Raw genomic sequence first — 18,617 nt, forward strand, 5'->3', positions numbered from 1 at the left:
CCAAGCACTCGCCAAGCAGGCTAAGAGGTCGGCCACGCACCCCCGGATTTCGACCTTGCCCATTCCGCTGCGGGGTTGGTAAATATTCATCCGCCAGGGTGAATGTGAAAGCTCTTTGGTGGATATTGAGGAACCACGATAGGCTCGAGATGCAGCCACTCGGCACTGCCAAGAATATCATGAGTAGTGATCGACATGAGGAGAAGCGGAGTCCCGGAGCTAAGGATTAGCTCAAAAGTTGAGTATACGAAAGAGAAAAGAGCTATAGGTGTCAAGCTTTGCAAAGGTCTTCAAATGAATATTTCATTAATATAGCGATATAAATTTCTCAGTTGTATAGGGACTTGCCAGTAGCAACTTTCAGAAAATTAAAGCGGCTCTATCTACTTGATGGAAGTTCTATACATATCGACACCAGGTTGAGGAAGCATCAATATGAAACTATGTATGCAGCTATGCCAAGAAGAGAGCGGACAAATCACCAGTGGAAAATTACTCATGAGGGGGCATTCAGAGAGGCGTAGGCTGAAACCCTTTGTCCGATATGCATATTGCCTACGAGTCTTGCAGATGCAGGTACTGGATCCCCATGTAGATCATGTGTGCGTGTCGCTTTTGGAACGGACACTACTCTGATCGACTGCATATGTCGCCGACAAATCAAACCCATGCGATGAAAGCCCTGAGACGCGTCAGCGGCAACGGGAAAATACCATGGCGGGAATATCTGACGGACTCGGGGATATACTCAGGTGTTTATATGCATGTTTCCCCGGCGCTAGCTACTTGTTGCATGAAGAAGTATAGCCTTACGCCACGATTAACTACCTTGGAGCCCAGAGTAGGTCTGGATTCTTATCATCAGGCATATTCAGATCTCGGAGCACCTCCTCGCCGCTGACTAAACAATCTATCCCTGTCCAGAATAAATGAAAAGTCTTGATTTGTGTTAGTGAGTTTAAGGGATCGTCTTTTCTTGGCTAGTAAGCGAGCGAGATGGCAAGGGATCGCCGTAGCTTGAGGATACTCTAATTTTGTGGAGTGGCTCCAGCCGCTCGGGTGCCACATCCTATGTTTACCTCTCTAGAATTCTAAGGTAGCTGCCATATTGGAGTCGACTTCCAACAAGTCCTATGCTTGGCTCACAATGAGGCTGATTGGTGCTATTCTGATTGATTCTGGCTTGTGAAAAATGAGAAACGTAGATTAGAGCTTTCTCTTCAGGGAAAATTATTCCGTCTTGATTGCTACTCTTGTGTCGTTGGATTCTACAAACAAGATGATGGCGTCTTTCAAGGACAGCATATTACGAATTGACTTCATTAATTAGTCTATCCTTTCTTGCCACCGGTAATGGACCTAACTCATCGTTTCACTCATTCTTGGCATACATTTAACGATGTATATAGTATGGAAAGAAAACGAATAGATCCACAAATCAGAAACCACATGTCTTGCTTCGTGATACTCGATACAAAGCTCGAGGTCAACTTATTAGGGCCAAGCCCAGTTTGGACTTCGACCAGAGAGGAATATTCCAAAATTCTGCATTAACTACCCTCTTCTTATAGATCGTCGTGTTTGATTTCAATATTTCAAAAGTGATAGATGAGGACACCCCCGGATAATTTGCTTGATAAATTCCATGTCGCCGACCACGTAATATCTGCTATAGCAGGAAGTCATGCAAGCTGGAAACTTATAAAACTTAGTAGAGACGCCTTGAACGCCTCCATGGTCGAAAAATCTTTTCTGTAAAGTATATTATGAGCGGATACGAGAATTCTGTCGTTCCTGAGCATCTTCTTTTCCTGTCATGGACTTCTGTATGTTGCGTCTCTTATATTTGTCATGTTTTCTGAAGTCCATGTGCCCCATGCAACGGCCAAGTATAACAATATAGCCCGCTGAATACCACTGATTCCAAGGCTTGCAGCCTGCTAGAGGAAAAATCAAATTAGCCGGGTCTTTCGGCAAATATCCCAAGTAGGGACAACCTTCACTCACGTTGTTGTGCTTGCGGGGTGGCCCCGCTCCTCCTCTGCTGAATTAATCAATGACTGACCTGTCCATTCAGCGAAGTTGAAATACGTGTTGACCGGATGATGGCCCGTTTACCCGGCTAAGTGGGGTCGAAGTCCAGCACACAAGATCATCATGAATGGTACAATGTCTCTCATCCGCTGACGACCTGCGCATTGACAACCCTGTTTGGGGGTGAAATCAATGCGTGGGGGACGCACAATAACTGGTTAGGAATCGGCATTCATTCCGATCCTTAATCATGAGTCATTGTCTGCTTCCCTTTGCTTTCCCCATAGGTGGCTCACATGATTCTCTGCAGCTTACCAGAGGCCGAATTTCTCAACCGATTTCTCTCATTCTTCCTGAAATATTTCCCTCCTGATAGCACGATCCAACATCCCCCTCGCCTCGACTGAAATATCACCCCGAAGAGTGCAGGTTGCTGTCAGTATCGGCAAGCCTCCGTTGAATGACTGCGAATATGGCTACCTCAACTGCGACCACGACCTCCGTGTCAATAAACAATTCCACTTTCAGGTAGACTTTCCACCTTGATACTGGACGGGCGCAAGCTAAACAACTGGGGATAGACTCACAGGACCTTACGGTGACTGGCGTGATGACCTGCAATCTCAAGGTTTCGCGGTTGTAAAGAATGCAATCGCTCCTGAGAAAGCCAAGTACTATCAACAAAAAGCGCTGGACTGGCTCACGTCCTTCAATACTCCCCTAGATCTGAAAGATCCATCGACATGGACGGTCGAAAACCTACCGTTTCAAGGCAAATCAAACACTTTCAACAAATATAGTGTTGCTCATGAGAAGTTCATGTGGGAGGCGCGTATGGAACCCAAAGTTCTAGATGCCTTTTCCAAAATCTGGGGAACTGATAAGCTACTTGTCTCTTTCGATGCGTTGAATGTCACTTTACCAAACATGGTGGACAAACCCACCCGAAAGCCTTGGCCACATGTGGATCAGTCGCCCTTACGTCGAGGCCTCCATTGTATTCAAGGCATTATCAACTTGAGCCACGCCGGTCCCGAGGACGGATCTCTAATTGTACTTCCACGGTCTAATACGATTACCGAACACTTTTTCGATACTCAGACCGACTCATTAACTTGGGATAAAAATGATATTCGATGGATTAGTGAGGATGAAATGAAGTGGTTCCAAGCGCGCGATATGAAGCCCACAAAGGTTATGGCGGAGCCTGGCGACTTGATTCTATGGGACTCGCGCACCATTCATTGGGGCGGGGAGCCCAGCGCTCAAAGCAACACAATTCGAACCGTTATTTACGCATCGTACTCGCCAGCGCACTGGGCGACTGCAGAGGCACTTGAGCGAAAGAAAGAAGCGTTCGAAGCGTTTCAAGCAACGACACACTGGGCTCACGATAATATTGTCCCCCGCGAAAAAGAAGCTTATCTCCCCGATGGAAGTCTGGATTCCCGCAATCGGTCTAGACCTCTCGAGGAACCAGAACATACCGAGCATTTGCTCCGGCTTGCAGGGGTCAAGCCGTATTAATGCCATGAGCCGAGGCTTGAAAGCTCACAGGGCTATTAGATGAATTCATAACAAGTTGCATTAATTATTCGGTACTTTTGCCCACTATTATGACGGGAGCAAATTGTGAGCTATCATAATCTCTTGTCTACGGCTCTACGCGAGGTTCTTTGTACACTAGCACGTTCCACTTAGCGTCCGAGATAGCCAATCATCACCTTTAGTTAGACCTAGGCTTACGAGGCCCGCAATCATCAAAAGGCAATCAAAAGGGAACAATCTAATTGTCTAGTGCCCGTGACTATCACGTGAGACCACATCAAGAAAACAATTTCTTTTGACTGAGGAACTCTTTGTTATGGCGAGCGAGGTTCTCGGATCTATTGTTAGCACAACTAAGATTCTCCCGTAGAAGATCACCCGAACCAGCGAAATGCTAGTCGCGATCTCGATAATTTGTTGTATATCGTCGTCCTTGTGTATTAGCTACTCAATATACCGATCAGATACTTATCTTGGTTTCATGGCGGGCTGATCCAAATCCATCCATGGTCTGAGCGGAGCCCCGCTACGCTTATGCTAACAACCCCCCCTGGCCTTTCTTTCCCTCCCATGCCGTTCAGACCCTCAAATTCACGATCGCGTCGGCGTCGAAACTCCTAGCTTTAGCCTACGAAAGAAAACTGTCGCAATCATGGCCGACAAGGAAGATGATATCGCGGTGGTAAGTGGTGCACAAACGGCCTGTCGGAGCTATTCTCACATCCCGCTCAGGACCCCTACTTCTACTCGATGAAGGGTAACCAGGAACCGGATGATTTTCGGTCGTGAGTATCTCCTAAGTCTATCTGTTGAATAGCTGTCTCACTTTATTACTAGGGAGACTACCTCAATCGCATCGACAATCGCAAAGGGGCGCTTGGAAAATGGCCGAAGGTCGGCGCATTCCAGCCGTGGCCTAATTCATTGACTAACGGGGATCATAGATATCAAGCGACAAAAGAAGACAATTATTGGTTGGTCCCGGCGTCTTTATATCCAAGACTCATTGATTAACAATGTGTAGGGGCCCTTCTGATGAGCAACAATTCGAGGCATTCGAGATCAGGTGAGTTTTGTCCCCAGTGTCATCTTCTCGTATCTCTGGAAAGCGCAAAAGATTATTGACACAATAAGCCATATCTTGTTCCTTGTGTTGGATTACAACCAACCGAACCCTCTTTTCCGTGCTCCTATAGGCGATTCGCCCAAGGTAAATTTACCATACTTCGACCTTCTCCACTTGCAAATAGCTGATCTCCCGGGATAGCATATTCTTGACATTGGAACTGGAAAGGGAAGCTGGGCAATGTAAGTCAATGAAATCGGGTATGAAGAAAGTCTCTAATAATTGCATAGTGACGTTGCGGATGTCTATCCGTCAGGTACGGGAATTCTGATCACGACGTCGCACGAGGTCGCTCTATTGTCAGATTAAGAGACTAACACACGACAGCTACTGTCCGCGGAGTGGACCTTTTCCCTCCTCCTGTGACCTGGATGCCTCCCAATTGCGTCTTCGAGGTGGACGACGTTCTCCGAGAGTGGACATGGAGAGAGCCATTTGACTTTATTCATTTGCGTATGATGTATGGAAGCTTCGACGAGGAGGGATGGAATCAAGTGTACAAGCAGGCATACGAGTGAGTATTAACCATTACTGCTTGGCAATCATAGACGTGAAATCCGAGTTCTCATGTTCTTTCTTTATAGCGCCCTGGAGCCAGGTGGCTGGATCGAGCAAACGGAGATGGATATCCGAGTTCGCAGCGACGACGGTACCCTGAAACCGGATAGTCTTCTGGCTGGTTGGGGTGACCTGTTCCTGAAGTGCTCCGAGAAAGGTGGCCGGTCACTCAGAACCCAGGAAACGATGCGCGCCGCAATGGAGGAAGCCGGCTTCGTGGATGCACATGAAGATCTGTTCAAGATCCCTCTAGGCCCTTGGGCCAAGGACAAGATCCTTAAGGAGGCCGGACAGCTCCAGTATGCTCACTGGAGCGCTGCTATCGAGGGCTGGGCAATGTGGCTTCTTACTAAGTTTGGAGACCCTGAGCCGTGGACTCCGGATGAGGTGCAGATCTATCTGGCCAAAGTGCGCGCGGAATTGAAGGATCCACACGTCCATCGCTACGGATATTGGTGAGCTCTCTTTCTGCATGACTATTTTTTCTATTAATTCATTTGCTAACAAAACTAGTCGCCGTGTGTGGGCGAGGAAGCCTACTGTAGAGGAATTGATGGCAAAGGCGCCGAAGACTGAGGAAGCAAACGTCAAGAGCGAGCCATCGCCATAAAGCTGCATCTTTTCTTCCAGACTATCAGATTGAAGCCAAAATTGTGTTGGTTGATATTCTACAAGATAACATTGACCGTGTGAAGTACTTTACTTTCAGTGTGGTTTATTGAGATCTACCTGTGATTTAAGTGGCCTTGCCGAGGCAGTTCTTTTTGGGTCCAGATTATCAATAATCACTCGAGACCTAGCCTTCATAGCCCACGTATGCCCTTGAAAGCTTCTCACGAACCCACTAGTTGAAACAGTCTTTATTAGTAACAGAGTATGGCATTCTCGAAGCTTGTCACTTACATCACCAGCTTTGAATGGGGATCTACAAGGAGGATTATCGCTCGATGTATATTTCTCCAAAACGGAGACCGTAGCATCGTAGTCAACGCCAAAGAAGAAAGGGATCGAATATCGTTCTTCCCCCGACAGATTGTTGACACGGTGGATGGTCGACTTGAAAGTTTTGTTTGTCCTTTGAAAGTTAGAACACTCGAATGTCAGTCTTTACTATTGAAACTTACCAAGTAGACAAGCAGTCCGCAATATTGACAACTAGTGTTCCTGGGATAGGAGGTGCCAGAATCCAGTCACCCTTATGGTTAAGTATTTCTAGACCAGGGACTTTGCCTTGAGAAAGGATTGTAAAGCATTCCCAATCCTACATGTGATACTGAGCCAGGATTCAACGTGAACGAAAGTCTAAACGTTAGCTTACCGTGTGCGCTCCAAGACCTTCTTGTACTTCCCCTGGTACCGGCTGGGCGGGGTAATGCATCATTCTTGAGGTCACTCCTGGAGTCCGGATGCTAGAATCAAAGTACGTTTCCGGTAACCCAAGTGCAAGAGCAAATATCTTCATCATCTTGCGGCAAAGATCCAGAGCTGAAATGCAGTATTGAACGTATGTCTCCGAGAATCCGGCAATTGTCTCCTCGTCTGGCCACTGGTTGTCTCCGTAGAGTTCATAGGGATCTGGAGGAAGGGTAGCATCTTTGGGCTTGCTAGAGTCCATAGCAACTTCGTAACCGATGTCAAATGCCTCTGAGAGCACGCCCACCGCTTCCTCCTCTGGAATAGGATCATCTTCAGTGCCCGTGGACTTTTCGCCGCCTATCGGGCTGTATCCGCGGAATTTCTAGTGGAAGGTTAGCACGCCAATACATCTCTACCCAGATGAATGGTGATAAATGGTAACCTGGGAATTTCCAATATAGGATTTCATCTTCTCCTCCTCGGGAAGGTCGAAGAAAAGTGCTGCCGCATTGTGGATCCCATTCACCAGCTCCTCTGGAATTCCGTGATTCTGAATGTGCGAGACAAATTAGTACCCGAATTTGACGATGTCTTGCAAATGGTATATTGTGACGCGCCATATTCTCATACCTTGATATAGAAAAACCCAACCTGCGAGCAAGCATCGAAAATTGTCTGAGCAAGCTTCTGACGCTCCTCAAGAGATGCGCTGTCTATGTTCGATAGATCGATAACAGGAATATGGTCACAGTTCGCAAGCTGCGAAGAATCAGCCTGTTGGCTCATGATGTTTCTTGGCTGCGTCAGGAGTCGAAAAAGTTCGTGGTGAATGAATTGTCTATCGAGGGGGGGGATTTGTGGTCGTAGTTGCTCGGCCGAGGAAGAATTGAAGAACCTATCTTATCTTCCGGCGGCGTACCCCTCATATCTCCGCATCGTTTACTCCTTCCAGTCTGAGCATTAGTTAACGCCTCCGTTAGCCGAACACGTTGGGCTCTAAAACTTGGAATATGTTGTCAGGGGAAAGCATGTCTCCTATGGTCTCCATGTGGTGAGAATGTGTTCACCTCTCCCTCAATGCTACAAATCTGTCACGACTGTGTCTCCAGTTAGAGGGAAATAGTTTCATTAATTTCCTGTAGGACTATAGCCCATTTATGAGTGCGCCTAGCCTCATACAGCGAGGTTTGATACTTGGCTGACTGTCTTATGTTGTAGACTCGGCCATATCGATCCCTAGTCTAGAAGCTTCCTGGTTTCAAACATGATAGCTTATCGTAAACGTAAAAGCGTGCCAAAGAAGGGGCGGTACAGTATGTGCCCTACTTCCAAGGAGGTGCCGGGATCAACCGCGATAGACGCAACTTGACTGACTACCCTGATAGGTTCAATCCATCTGGCGGATATTTAGTAGCGACCACCATGCGCACTAAGGCGTTTATGCATGTTGGTTCTACAGTGCCGAATCTTGTATGGTCAGACCTACCTAGAAGAGAATTAAATGGCTTTCCCTCAGGATGATAGGATGACTCGATAATTCAAGAAATTTGCGGATAAGCATGGTAGCAGCGAGGAGGGCCGCACTGAAAAGTCCAAAGTCTCCTTGCAAGGATAAAGAAGATTCTTCTGGTTGAGGATCCCGACCGCAAAATAGTGGAGTTTCATTCACCAGCAAGAGGCACCAAACAATTCATGGGTTGTGATCGACAAACCTGGAATTAGGTTGGTACTAATGACTCCATGGTCAAGGGCTTGTCATGTAGGGTTCAGGGGCTTGTTTTGTGCCTATGGGACCATGGGAAAAAGCGTGCACTGATGGGTTTAAGCTTTTGGGATAGGAGAATCTCGACATAATTTCTCCCTCCTTTATCGACATTTTATTACTTTGAGAATGTTTTTTTTTCGGTTGGAGATATGCTTGGAATTGACAAGGCCCTTGTTGCTGGTGGCAAAAAGGGGGATATGGAAGAATTAGCCAGGTTCTAGAAGCAATGGTCATTGATTTTGGCTTTAATTCAATGCTATCCTCCAGTATGCTGTACTTGTATGGCCGATAATCATGGATAAAGATTTTATTGGCAGTGATCTTGATGATTGAATTTTACAATGAATGGAAATGGAACCAAATAGGGGTCTCAGGGTCTGATAGGCAAATTAACTTTTTTGTAGCCGATTGACTACTCGAGCCGGGATTCGACAACGGCTTTGAGGGCCCCAGCGTAGCCAGCGGAACCCAAAGAAACAAGAAACGAGCCACGGCCAAGTAAAGAATCTGAAACTGGGCCAGGGGAAGGAGGACTCCACGCGTCGACGTGTACTTTTCAGCTCTGCCGCTGTCTAGAGTAAAAGACCCAGAGGACCCAGCCCCTTCACCGCCCAATCAAATGGCCACAACTACCGTCACCGCCCCCACGAGCGCCGATCCTTCTTCGTGCCCCTAAATGTTGATTCCTCTCCTGCCCCCCGTTCTACTTTTTTCCCTTCAACCACCTCTCCAACACTACTCACCCATAGTCACTCTTTTGATCGGGTCTCACCTTTCACACAATCATGGCAAACGGTCGCTCTTCTCAGGATGAACGCAAGCTCGAGGGTGGTGCTGCTCCCGCGCCCGCTCCCAGCACCGGCCTGCACCCGGCTTTCTACATTGCGTGCGTCGTCACCAGCGAGACCCTTCCCTTTGAGGGTCCCTCGCTCTCTCTCCGAATCAATAGCTAATATGTCCCCAGCCTGTGGATTGCCTTGAGTTCCAGCGTCATTCTGTTCAACAAGTGGGTTCTTTCTACTGCCAAGTTCAGTGAGTGTCTCCCCCTATCAGTCTAAACCCCAATGTCAGCCGTGGACGATTTACTAACTTGCATTGCTTCTAGACTTCCGTAAGTGCTTTCCGATTTCTCGACATACAATGGAATCTGCGCCTGCGCATTTCGCATCTCGAGGCTAAACAGCTAATATCCGAAACAGCGCTCTTCCTCACAACATGGCACATGATCTTCGCTACTGCCATGACGCAGGGTCTGGCCAAGTTCACCACCATCCTGGACTCCCGCCACAAGGTTCCCATGAACCCTAGCACTTATGCGTGAGTACTTCACACCACAAATCACTCCTGCAATTGATCTGCACAGATTGCTGCTAACACTGCGATACATGAATAGTCGTGCTATTGTCCCCATCGGTATCATGTTCAGCTTGTCCCTTATCTGCGGTAACCTGGCCTATCTCTACCTCAGTGTTTCCTTCATCCAGATGTTGAAGGTAAGCTCAAGATCCCTCACCCGTATCATACTGTTGAGCACAATCCAACAATTGATCCTATAGGCTACCAACGCTGTCGTTACTCTCTTCGCTACCTGGGCCTTCGGAATTGCTCCCGCCAACTTCAAGACCCTTGGCAACGTCGCTATCATTGTCGTCGGTGTTGTCATTGCTTCCTTCGGCGAGATCAAGTTCGACATGCTTGGTTTCCTGATCCAGTGTGGTGGTATCATCTTCGAGGCTCTGCGCCTCGTCATGGTCCAGCGCCTGCTTAGCTCCGCTGAGTTCAAGATGGACCCTCTCGTCTCCCTGTACTACTACGCTCCCGCCTGCGCCGTCACCAACGGCATCGTTACTCTTTTCACCGATGTCCCCCGTATGACTATGAACGACATTTACTCTCTTGGTATCATGACTCTCATTGCCAACGCGCTGGTTGCTTTCCTTCTTAACGCCTCTGTTGTTCTTTTGGTACGCAATGTCTTCCCTTTGTTTCCAACGAATTCTCTCGCTAACTAGCCCATAGATTGGCAAGACTTCGGCCGTCGTCCTGACCATGGCTGGTATCCTCAAGGATATCCTCCTGGTCTGCGCCTCGATGATGATTTTCCATGACCCCGTCACTCCCCAGCAGTTCTTCGGTTACTCTATTGCCCTGGCTGGCCTTGTTTACTACAAGCTGGGTGCCGAGAAGCTCCAGGCCCTTACCACCGACGTGCGCCTGCAGGTCGGCGAGTACCGCCGGGCTAACCCGGCTCAGGCCAAGGGCATTGCTGTTGGTGTCGTCGCCACCATTGTCCTGCTGGTCCTGTACACTGGAGCTCCGTCTTCCGCTCGTCTGACCAACTAATGGTTGCCCGTTTGAATTCTCCTGCTATTCGCAAGAAGGTGAACTTGCCGAATACGTACCACAATAGCTTCTCTATTGTTTCTTGCTTAAGCCGCTGTGGTCTCACCGAAGTTGGCTCTACACTTTTTTAACTGTCTTTGATAGAAGGGTATGCTTCGTTTTCTTTGCTGGAGGCATGCATGTACATTTGGAGGGGTATAGATGAATGTCCTTGGGATTTAAGGCGAACACAAATTTCTTTTCAGGCCATGTCTTTGTTCTAATGATTGTGTTTCACTTGCCTGACAGCCTTGATATTACCAATGGATACCACTGAAAGTAACACTCGCGTCCCAGAATTCGAAATGTTCCAAGGCTTTCCTTTGGAGATGCCTTGGGGGGTTTGCTGCCGTCATTACTTGTATGGATATCGCTTGAACAGCACATCGGCCAAGCCGTACAATATAGCACCCACCGCAAATGTGCCCGCGAAAACAGAGAACGCAACAAGGTATTCCGGAGCATCTTTGGCCGGGAACAGAGCGCTCCCATACAGTTGCGCGAGAGCTGCAATCCCATTCATCAATGCCAACATGATAGCTCGCATATCCCGATTGACCGATGCCAGGGCCGTTGTGGCGAACGATAACCCGAGCGCATTTCCCGTCCAGATTGTCATGTTGATGAAACACAGGAAGACCTACCGACCCGCATAATTCTGAATTCCAGCAGTGAGCGCGAAAAATATCATGCCCACAAGGAGGTTGGCCGCCAAGAAAAGACCTCTCTTATCCAGGTTATGATCGGCAAAATAGCGGACCAGCAACGCAACTACCAGCGACACGAAATACAATGGGGCCGTCCTATACTGCGCCGCTGTCGAACTGTAGCCCATGCCATCGATCAAGGTTGAATAGAAGTAGGAGATAGCCAGCGCTCCTAGAATCGACATATACGCTGGAACAAGCAGCCAGGCGCGCCAGTCACGGACCGCTTTCACAAACGAAACAAGCATGGGCGTTTCTCCATCTAGTCCGTTTCCAGTTGGATCCGCCATCCCGTCTTGGAGGAGCCGTTGCTGTGCGAGTTGCAGTTCTTCCGGGACAACCCACGGCTGCGATGGGGGTAGTCCAGGAGAGTCCAGTGCACGAGCAGACTGATTCCTGCTGTCGTGACGCCTTCGACTATGAATAGCCATCACCAGCCACGGATGCCATGGGCTCCATCGAGAGTTGAGGTGATGGCACCTCAGACGCTGCCAAACGCCCCGGATAATATACCTGCTATGAGGAAAATGATGAATCGCTTGGACCTAAGTGTGTCAAATGATTGTCCAGGAACACAGAGGTAATAATGTCATCAAACATACTGCTCACTCCTTCGGTACCAAGTTGAGATGAGGAAAATAACGGCAGGCTTTGTGAAAAATGATATCAATTAGAGTCAACAAATTGGAAATCTGGATTTCGTCTCACTCACGCTGAACCCAGCTTCAAAGACACCGAGCAGAAAGCGTAGTGCAATCAGATGACTCTGGTGTTGTACAACTCCCAAAAGCGCCGCCACCGCACCCCAACCGAATGTGATCACAGGGATAAAGAGTGACGGTCGAGTCTGGGATAAGATCATGCTGGTATGACGAACAAGATTAGCTAGGATTTACTTCTAGAGGGACTTAATTCGCAGCTCATACTTGGATGGAACCGCGGCAATAGTATAGCCAATAACCCACGCTATCACAGCCGTATAGTATTGATCAGACGTTAAGCCGAGATCCTCCTCCATGCCTGCAATCTTTGCTAGGCCAATATTGGAACGGTCCTGCCCATGTCAGTAAAATCTCAGTCTGTTCAAAGGGGCTTTACCAACCACACAAGAGAAAAGGTAAAGAATGAACACTGATGACATTAAATGAAGATCGATCTTCCGGATGAGTTTCTTCTCCGCGATAGGATCGATTTCTTCAACATTCTCATTGTGGAACACTTCTTTCTGCTTTGAGATCGTCGGCTGATTGGACATTGCTCTGAGACAAACCTGTATGTTTGAAGGATGTGAATTGGATGGGGAGCCTGCCTCGGTTCTAATATATCGCCTTTCTCACCGGGTCACTGTGACTTAGACTCACACGGAACTCTGTCAATCCTGGGGAAACTGCGGAGAAGATGCAAGCTAAGCTCCTATGGATGTGATGGTTGGGCAGGGGCGCATTTAAGTGGAGAATCTTGGGATAGCTATGTTGTGGATTATTGTCTGAAAAGTTCTGGGCTATGTAGTCTGAGGGTATCCATGTCAGACGTGTATTTGTCGTCTCGCCAAAATGATACTACGGCATGCATTGGTAGCTGCTCCGTCTACATTATAGAGCTGTGATACTTGGCTCTTGTATTCATCTAATAGAAGCCTTGACGATGGACCCGGCGTTGAAAAGCCTATGCTTTGTTGGTACATCGGCTTGATCTGCGGCCCCACGGATTCGACATACCGGCGAGATTCCGAGCGGGGAAGTTTCAACGATGCATGTCCTTGGTGAATTTGAGTCATTGCGTAATATCCCTTGATTCGACAGCTCCACCGTGTGTGATAACTTTCGGGGAGTCTAGTCAGACTCCGGAGGGGAATCTTGCCCGGAGATTTCCCGGATATGTTGTGGTGAGGTTCTCCGCAATTCTACTAAGACCTAGTACTGCCCCCGCGTTCAAATATTTATGATTTTACAGACTAAGAACCCTGGTTGATACGTATGCTGCGTTTTGTTCCTGTTGAAATATGGCCCATCGGTGAGTTTAACTTCTCGGTCACTAGAATCTACGACCCGATTGTGATCTGACATTTCTTGCTCATTGTCTGGACAGACAAACTGCTAGATACCCCGACCTCAAGGGACAAGTTGCCCTTGTCATTGGAGCAGGTCAATCAGGGGATATCAAAAGCAGTTTCTGGGGAAATGGGGCGGCCATCGCGAAGGTCTTGAGTGAGTCAGGTGCCAAAGTCATCGCCTGCGATATGAACTTGGAATCAGCTCAGCAAACATCTGCTCGAGTCAAAGGAGATGGGGGAATCTGTGAGGCCATCCAAGTCGATGCCACGAGCCAGACCGATATTAGGCGAATTGTGAATCAAGTGATGGAAAAGTTCGGCCGAATCGACATTCTTGTCAACAACGTCGGCGGAACAAAGACTGGAGACCCGGGGACTATGTCAGAACAGGCCTGGGATGCGCAGATTCGTCTGAATTTGAAAACCACCTTCTTGAGCTGCAATGCTATACTGCCCATTATGGAGAAGCAGGGATCTGGCTCTATTATTAACAACGCATCTATCGCCGGGATGCGATACCTGGGTAAGCCCCAAGTGGCCTATGCATCCGCCAAGGCGGCGGTCATCCACCTTTCGAAAATAACTGGCATTATGTATGCTGGCAAGGGTATCAGAGTGAACTCTATTTCGCCGGGTATGGTTTACACACCGCTGCTGGAAATGCTAGGCAATAGCGATTCTGCAGAGGATCGCGAAATCCACAAGAAGATCACCGAGCATAATGTGCCCCAAGGCAGTATGGGAGATGCATTCGATGTAGCTAATTGTGTGGCGTTCCTCGCGAGCGGCGCATCAAGATACATTACGGGTCAGAATTTGGTAGTGGACGGTGGACTCACAGGGTCTACGGGAACTGGGTGGTCTTCTCAGCTGCGATCATCTAAGCTTTAGCAGCTATCTGCCTTCACGTATGATCCCATAGCTACTATTGTTTCAATGCATTCCAAACAACAGAAAAGCAGAGATCCAAGGTCCTCGAATATTATTATAGTCGATATGCCCCAAAGTGAAGGCTAAAGTCAGATTCTAGATCGCAATTATACTTGTAGAGCTTGATGATTCGCTACAAGTTATCGTCGTTTAGATATGCACCAATTATAACAGCTAGTCAAGAACGAGAATACATGAGACTAGCTGCGCTGAAACACGCCGTCTGTGAAATCAATAACCTGTGCCTTCTCAATCACCCCATCGAGGCTTTTAACAAACGCTTTGTGCGTTGGGTCTTCCTTGACATAGTAGTCTCGGTCCTCTGCGCTGGCAAATTCAACAACAAAAGCATGCGTGATACCATTCTTGGGATTGTTGATCAGTCCAATCATTCAAAAAGGGCAGAATGTTACCAATTTCATTTGTGGGCCTCGGCTTAACTCACTTGAATCCCTTCGATCGAATTATCCAGGCCACCCGAGGAAGCCTTGATGTATGGCTTGTTAGATGTCGGGTGAATGCAATTTTCTTTCAAGCCAATCATACGATCGCATGTCTTTAGAGGCAAGCAAATAGTTAGCTTTAGAACCCCATGTAATAAAGGGCGCTCCAATATCTCACATCCTTGACGACTTTAGCGTCTATGCCAGATTTGAACTGGAACAGAACAATGTGTGTGATGGACATAATGGCTTTCGGAAAAGCAGGGATGGCGAGGAACCGATTGGCAATAAGAAGAGGGTTGCCAGTTTCTTAACAGATGTTGGGACCTGTTGACGCGGGGTTGATTGCCAGACCCACGAGTCCACGTGATATCGACATCTCGACCGTACCTGTTTGAATTATTCTATTCGAAGAGACATAAGACCTTTTTGGCCGTGACACGCTCGAAACGGGAAGTTTATTCCCATTGCTGGCGTGGGCGCACTGGCTAAAGAACAAGAGCCGTCGCCACAGATCGCCCATACGAAGACCAGGGTGCCATTAACAACTGACTTTTAGAAATCAAAGCAGGTGTGAAAGCTATCCTCTTACATTCGACTCTATAATTATACCTTGAGTTTTTGGTTTGGCCATTGACGAGGTTCTCGTTTGCTAATGGTAAAATATGTTCCATATAGACCAAGGTGCCGACGCTCCACCTGCTGCCTTAGGTCAATAGGCACACCTGCTCTATTGCATTTTATTTCCTTCGGACATGTTCGGCGGTATCGTTAAGTGACACCAACTGTCGGCACTAGCTGTATCAAAGATGGCAGTAGCGGGGTGAAGACCGGATTTATTTCCGAGGCATTGGTGGGCGGTCGCCAGAACATAAAATGTTGTTTATGACGCTGTTGTAATACCTCCCAATCATGCAAGCAAAAAAAGAAATGGCAGACAAGGATCCTAAGAATGACCCTATCACAGTTGACCAGGTCGAGTCCATTGCTCGACAGAAGCTTCCAAGTAATGTCTATAACTACTATGCGTGTGGTGCCGATAACCAAACAGCGATGGAAAGAAACCGAGGTGATTTCGATAGGCAAGGTGAAAAATACATCGATTTCAAAGACTATTCTAACATCTTTGGCCAGTTTGATGATCCTGCCTCGCATACTACGCGATGTTTCTCAAGTTGACACGTCTGTTGCACTCTTCCAGAGGAAGTTTCCAATTCCGGTCGGCATTGCACCGAGCGCCATGCAAAAACTTGCAGGGCAAGATGGAGAAATGGGAATGGCAGGTGCAGCAGCCGCAATGGGTCTAAACTTCACTCTTTCTTCAAACTCCACAACATTGCTGGAGGATGTGGCTTCCGTTAGGACTCGGTGTGAAGTCAGGTCCGTGGCTCCCTTCTGGTTCCAAATCTATCTTACCACCGACTTGGAGCACCGCGTCCCCTTGATCAAGCGCGCAGAAGGTAAGCTAAGTGGAGAAGATGAAACTTAAATCTTGCGAAATTCACCACTGATATCAACATAGCGGCGGGATATGAGGCCCTCGTCCTTACTGTCGACACCCCAGTTCTCGGAAACCGCATCAATGAGCGCCAAACTCCACTGATCCTACCTGAGGGTATTCGATTGGAGAACCTCGAGCCCGACAAGATACAAGGAACCCGGAAGCCATCACCGAATCGTATCTTGATGGATGCGCGAACTCCCGAGCAAGCTAAGATTGCTCTTCAGGAGATTGGGGGCAAGGCACACAGCGCTTCTCTGACCTGGGAGTCAACCATCAAGTTCTTGCGAGAAACTACAAAAATGAAAATCATTCTTAAGGGTATTCTAGCACCTGAGGATGCCCAGCTTGCAGTGGAATATGGTGTTGACGCTATCATTGTTTCTAATCACGGTGGTCGACAATTGGATAGCGTGCCTTCTACCATACAAGCATTACCCGGTGTAGTGGAGGCGGTGGGTGGGAGAATTCCTGTGATTCTGGATGGAGGAATTCGCCGTGGAAGTGACCTCTTCAAGGCATTGGCACTTGGTGCAGACTTTGTGCTTGTTGGCCGTCCAGCATTATGGGGGCTGGCTTTTGATGGCCAAAAGGGAGTGGAAACAGTGATGAATATCCTTGAAAGGGAGCTGACCCGCACTATGGCATTGGCTGGAACTTCCAACTTGCAAGAAATCAACTCTTCTTTGCTCAGATTGTCTGTAGATGGACGTTTGAGTAAATTGTGAACGGACTGATATTTGTATCTAGAATCGCAACTCGCTAACATTTCAAGTGAAGTGACACGCTTTCTACCTTCAAAGTTATCCTAGCTAGCCAGTCAGCGTATGAGCAGTAGCGCGTACACCAAGAATAGTTGGCGGACCTTTGACTATGATCAAGAAGAAAACGAGACGTAGAGGGACTGGTGGATATTTGCTCGATCAATTTTGGTCAGCGAAGTTGCTGCTGTTACTGCTGCTTTCTTGAGGCAAGTCTTCTCTTCCATCTTGCCAGCTCGAGCAATTCATGCAGCGTTTTGCCTAGAATACGGTCAGCTATTCCACGAGCGGCTTTCATTACAAAAGGAAAGTCTTACCTCGACGCTGATAAACTTCCTACAATATCTGCACCGAATAGTAGGTTTGATGATTTTGTCGTGGGAGATGAACATGTACAAGTGGGCAACCGCGAATAAAGTCAAGCTGACACCGGCAAAATTGAGTATGTTCTCGACAAACATTCTATACAATCGGTCAGAATTAGAATCCCGGGGCTTGACGTCTCCAGCCACAGCTAAGATGACAGGTTACTTAAAAGGAGATACGCACCCCCATGCCAAAACAAGCGCACCGTCATCCCGGGCTTGCTTGAGAGTGTTATAACCCTCGCCTTCAACATAATTGGGCCCCTGAGACAGAACGGCGAATTTCTGGTCCATATTCCGGTTCAAGAAGGGCAGCAAAGAAACGATCGGCAGTACCATATCCGACACAAACGAAGTCACCACTTTGGTGAACGCATTGGCGATACTAGATTTCGCATATTGGGTTAGTCACAAATAAAATTCGCTGTATTTGAGGACGAGTCGATTTTTCTGACATCAAACCGAGGGCGACCTCGAGGACATTGTCGCGAGCTGCGAAGTTGACAAAGGCCTGCCATCCATGTCGCACCTGCTCCCCGGCAGATTGGCCGACACGGATCAGGACATCGGTGCTCTCATCGAGACCTCGCATCGTGTTTAGCGGTTGATACCTCGCCGAGGCCATCGGAGGGTTCTTTATTGTCCGTAAGGTGGGTGCTTTCACGCGCAGACCTCGCGTCATCGCGCATCGGCCTCAGTCAGGTGGGTGTGGTTAGGGGCCAGGAGAGTGGGGCTACGGCTGGGGGCCTTTGATTTGGCCGTCACTTGGCGTGAGGGGCGTGGCCAATGGTATTTGTAGCTGGTGGCCGTGGGCGGAAACTACCAAGATCAAAATCTGGTTATCTCCAAGTTTTGGACGAATCGATTGTGTCTAGGCGGGTGAGGCACTGACGGGATCGACGACATCCCTACCGTCTGACCTCGACACATGAGAGAATTTTTTGCAGTGTAGAGTAAAACGTCATAGTAGATGAAGCTGGTGTTTTGTTGGTTACGGGAAAAAGGTAAATGAAAGATTAATTAGATAGTGTAAAGAGGATCTTATATATCCACCACCAGTTATATGGTACTCGAAGAAAAGAGAAGAT

The 18,617-nt window shown here is 48.0% G+C and overlaps 9 protein-coding genes across 9 annotated transcripts; 5 read left to right on the forward strand and 4 right to left on the reverse strand.

Moving 5' to 3' along the window:
- Positions 1 to 2,494: 2,494 nt before the first annotated feature.
- On the forward strand, positions 2,495 to 3,561 carry N7496_006753 (phytanoyl-CoA dioxygenase family protein; the record flags this gene model as incomplete). Its single annotated transcript, XM_056699682.1, has 2 exons — positions 2,495 to 2,562; positions 2,616 to 3,561. The coding sequence occupies 2 exons, from the start codon at positions 2,495 to 2,497 to the stop codon at positions 3,559 to 3,561; spliced, it is 1,014 nt and encodes a 337-aa protein (XP_056555095.1).
- A 673-nt stretch (positions 3,562 to 4,234) lies between these two features.
- Positions 4,235 to 5,876, forward strand: N7496_006754 (class I SAM-dependent methyltransferase; the record flags this gene model as incomplete). The annotated part of the gene is made up of 11 exons (XM_056699683.1): positions 4,235 to 4,264; positions 4,315 to 4,367; positions 4,420 to 4,476; positions 4,527 to 4,556; positions 4,607 to 4,648; positions 4,717 to 4,792; positions 4,850 to 4,890; positions 4,939 to 4,964; positions 5,036 to 5,222; positions 5,293 to 5,721; positions 5,780 to 5,876. The coding sequence occupies 11 exons, from the start codon at positions 4,235 to 4,237 to the stop codon at positions 5,874 to 5,876; spliced, it is 1,068 nt and encodes a 355-aa protein (XP_056555096.1).
- A 186-nt stretch (positions 5,877 to 6,062) lies between these two features.
- On the reverse strand, positions 6,063 to 7,408 carry N7496_006755 (isopenicillin N synthase family dioxygenase; the record flags this gene model as incomplete). The annotated part of the gene is made up of 6 exons (XM_056699684.1): positions 6,063 to 6,110; positions 6,170 to 6,341; positions 6,391 to 6,527; positions 6,585 to 7,004; positions 7,065 to 7,172; positions 7,253 to 7,408. 6 exons carry the CDS (start codon positions 7,406 to 7,408, stop codon positions 6,063 to 6,065), a joined length of 1,041 nt encoding a protein of 346 aa, XP_056555097.1.
- A 1,764-nt stretch (positions 7,409 to 9,172) lies between these two features.
- On the forward strand, positions 9,173 to 10,730 carry N7496_006756 (sugar phosphate/phosphate translocator; the record flags this gene model as incomplete). The annotated part of the gene is made up of 7 exons (XM_056699685.1): positions 9,173 to 9,273; positions 9,352 to 9,419; positions 9,493 to 9,498; positions 9,587 to 9,704; positions 9,781 to 9,880; positions 9,944 to 10,351; positions 10,407 to 10,730. 7 exons carry the CDS (start codon positions 9,173 to 9,175, stop codon positions 10,728 to 10,730), a joined length of 1,125 nt encoding a protein of 374 aa, XP_056555098.1.
- Positions 10,731 to 11,124: 394 nt separating this feature from the next.
- N7496_006757 (uncharacterized protein) lies at positions 11,125 to 12,731 on the reverse strand (the record flags this gene model as incomplete). Its single annotated transcript, XM_056699686.1, has 6 exons — positions 11,125 to 11,409; positions 11,467 to 11,893; positions 12,079 to 12,125; positions 12,189 to 12,339; positions 12,403 to 12,530; positions 12,579 to 12,731. The coding sequence occupies 6 exons, from the start codon at positions 12,729 to 12,731 to the stop codon at positions 11,125 to 11,127; spliced, it is 1,191 nt and encodes a 396-aa protein (XP_056555099.1).
- Positions 12,732 to 13,478: 747 nt separating this feature from the next.
- Positions 13,479 to 14,420, forward strand: N7496_006758 (SDR family NAD(P)-dependent oxidoreductase; the record flags this gene model as incomplete). Its single annotated transcript, XM_056699687.1, has 2 exons — positions 13,479 to 13,489; positions 13,565 to 14,420. 2 exons carry the CDS (start codon positions 13,479 to 13,481, stop codon positions 14,418 to 14,420), a joined length of 867 nt encoding a protein of 288 aa, XP_056555100.1.
- A 239-nt stretch (positions 14,421 to 14,659) lies between these two features.
- N7496_006759 (Dabb family protein) lies at positions 14,660 to 15,146 on the reverse strand (the record flags this gene model as incomplete). Its single annotated transcript, XM_056699688.1, has 3 exons — positions 14,660 to 14,824; positions 14,905 to 15,015; positions 15,081 to 15,146. The coding sequence occupies 3 exons, from the start codon at positions 15,144 to 15,146 to the stop codon at positions 14,660 to 14,662; spliced, it is 342 nt and encodes a 113-aa protein (XP_056555101.1).
- Positions 15,147 to 15,832: 686 nt separating this feature from the next.
- N7496_006760 (alpha-hydroxy acid oxidase) lies at positions 15,833 to 17,131 on the forward strand (the record flags this gene model as incomplete). Its single annotated transcript, XM_056699689.1, has 3 exons — positions 15,833 to 15,930; positions 16,037 to 16,362; positions 16,425 to 17,131. 3 exons carry the CDS (start codon positions 15,833 to 15,835, stop codon positions 17,129 to 17,131), a joined length of 1,131 nt encoding a protein of 376 aa, XP_056555102.1.
- Positions 17,132 to 17,326: 195 nt separating this feature from the next.
- On the reverse strand, positions 17,327 to 18,121 carry N7496_006761 (Large-conductance mechanosensitive channel; the record flags this gene model as incomplete). The annotated part of the gene is made up of 4 exons (XM_056699690.1): positions 17,327 to 17,425; positions 17,482 to 17,626; positions 17,714 to 17,914; positions 17,985 to 18,121. The coding sequence occupies 4 exons, from the start codon at positions 18,119 to 18,121 to the stop codon at positions 17,327 to 17,329; spliced, it is 582 nt and encodes a 193-aa protein (XP_056555103.1).
- Between the last annotated feature and the right edge of the window lie 496 nt (positions 18,122 to 18,617).

Source organism: Penicillium cataractarum (assembly GCF_028827025.1).
Source record: "Penicillium cataractarum strain IBT 29864 chromosome Unknown utg000005l, whole genome shotgun sequence".
Taxonomy (NCBI): Eukaryota; Fungi; Ascomycota; class Eurotiomycetes; order Eurotiales; family Aspergillaceae; genus Penicillium; species Penicillium cataractarum.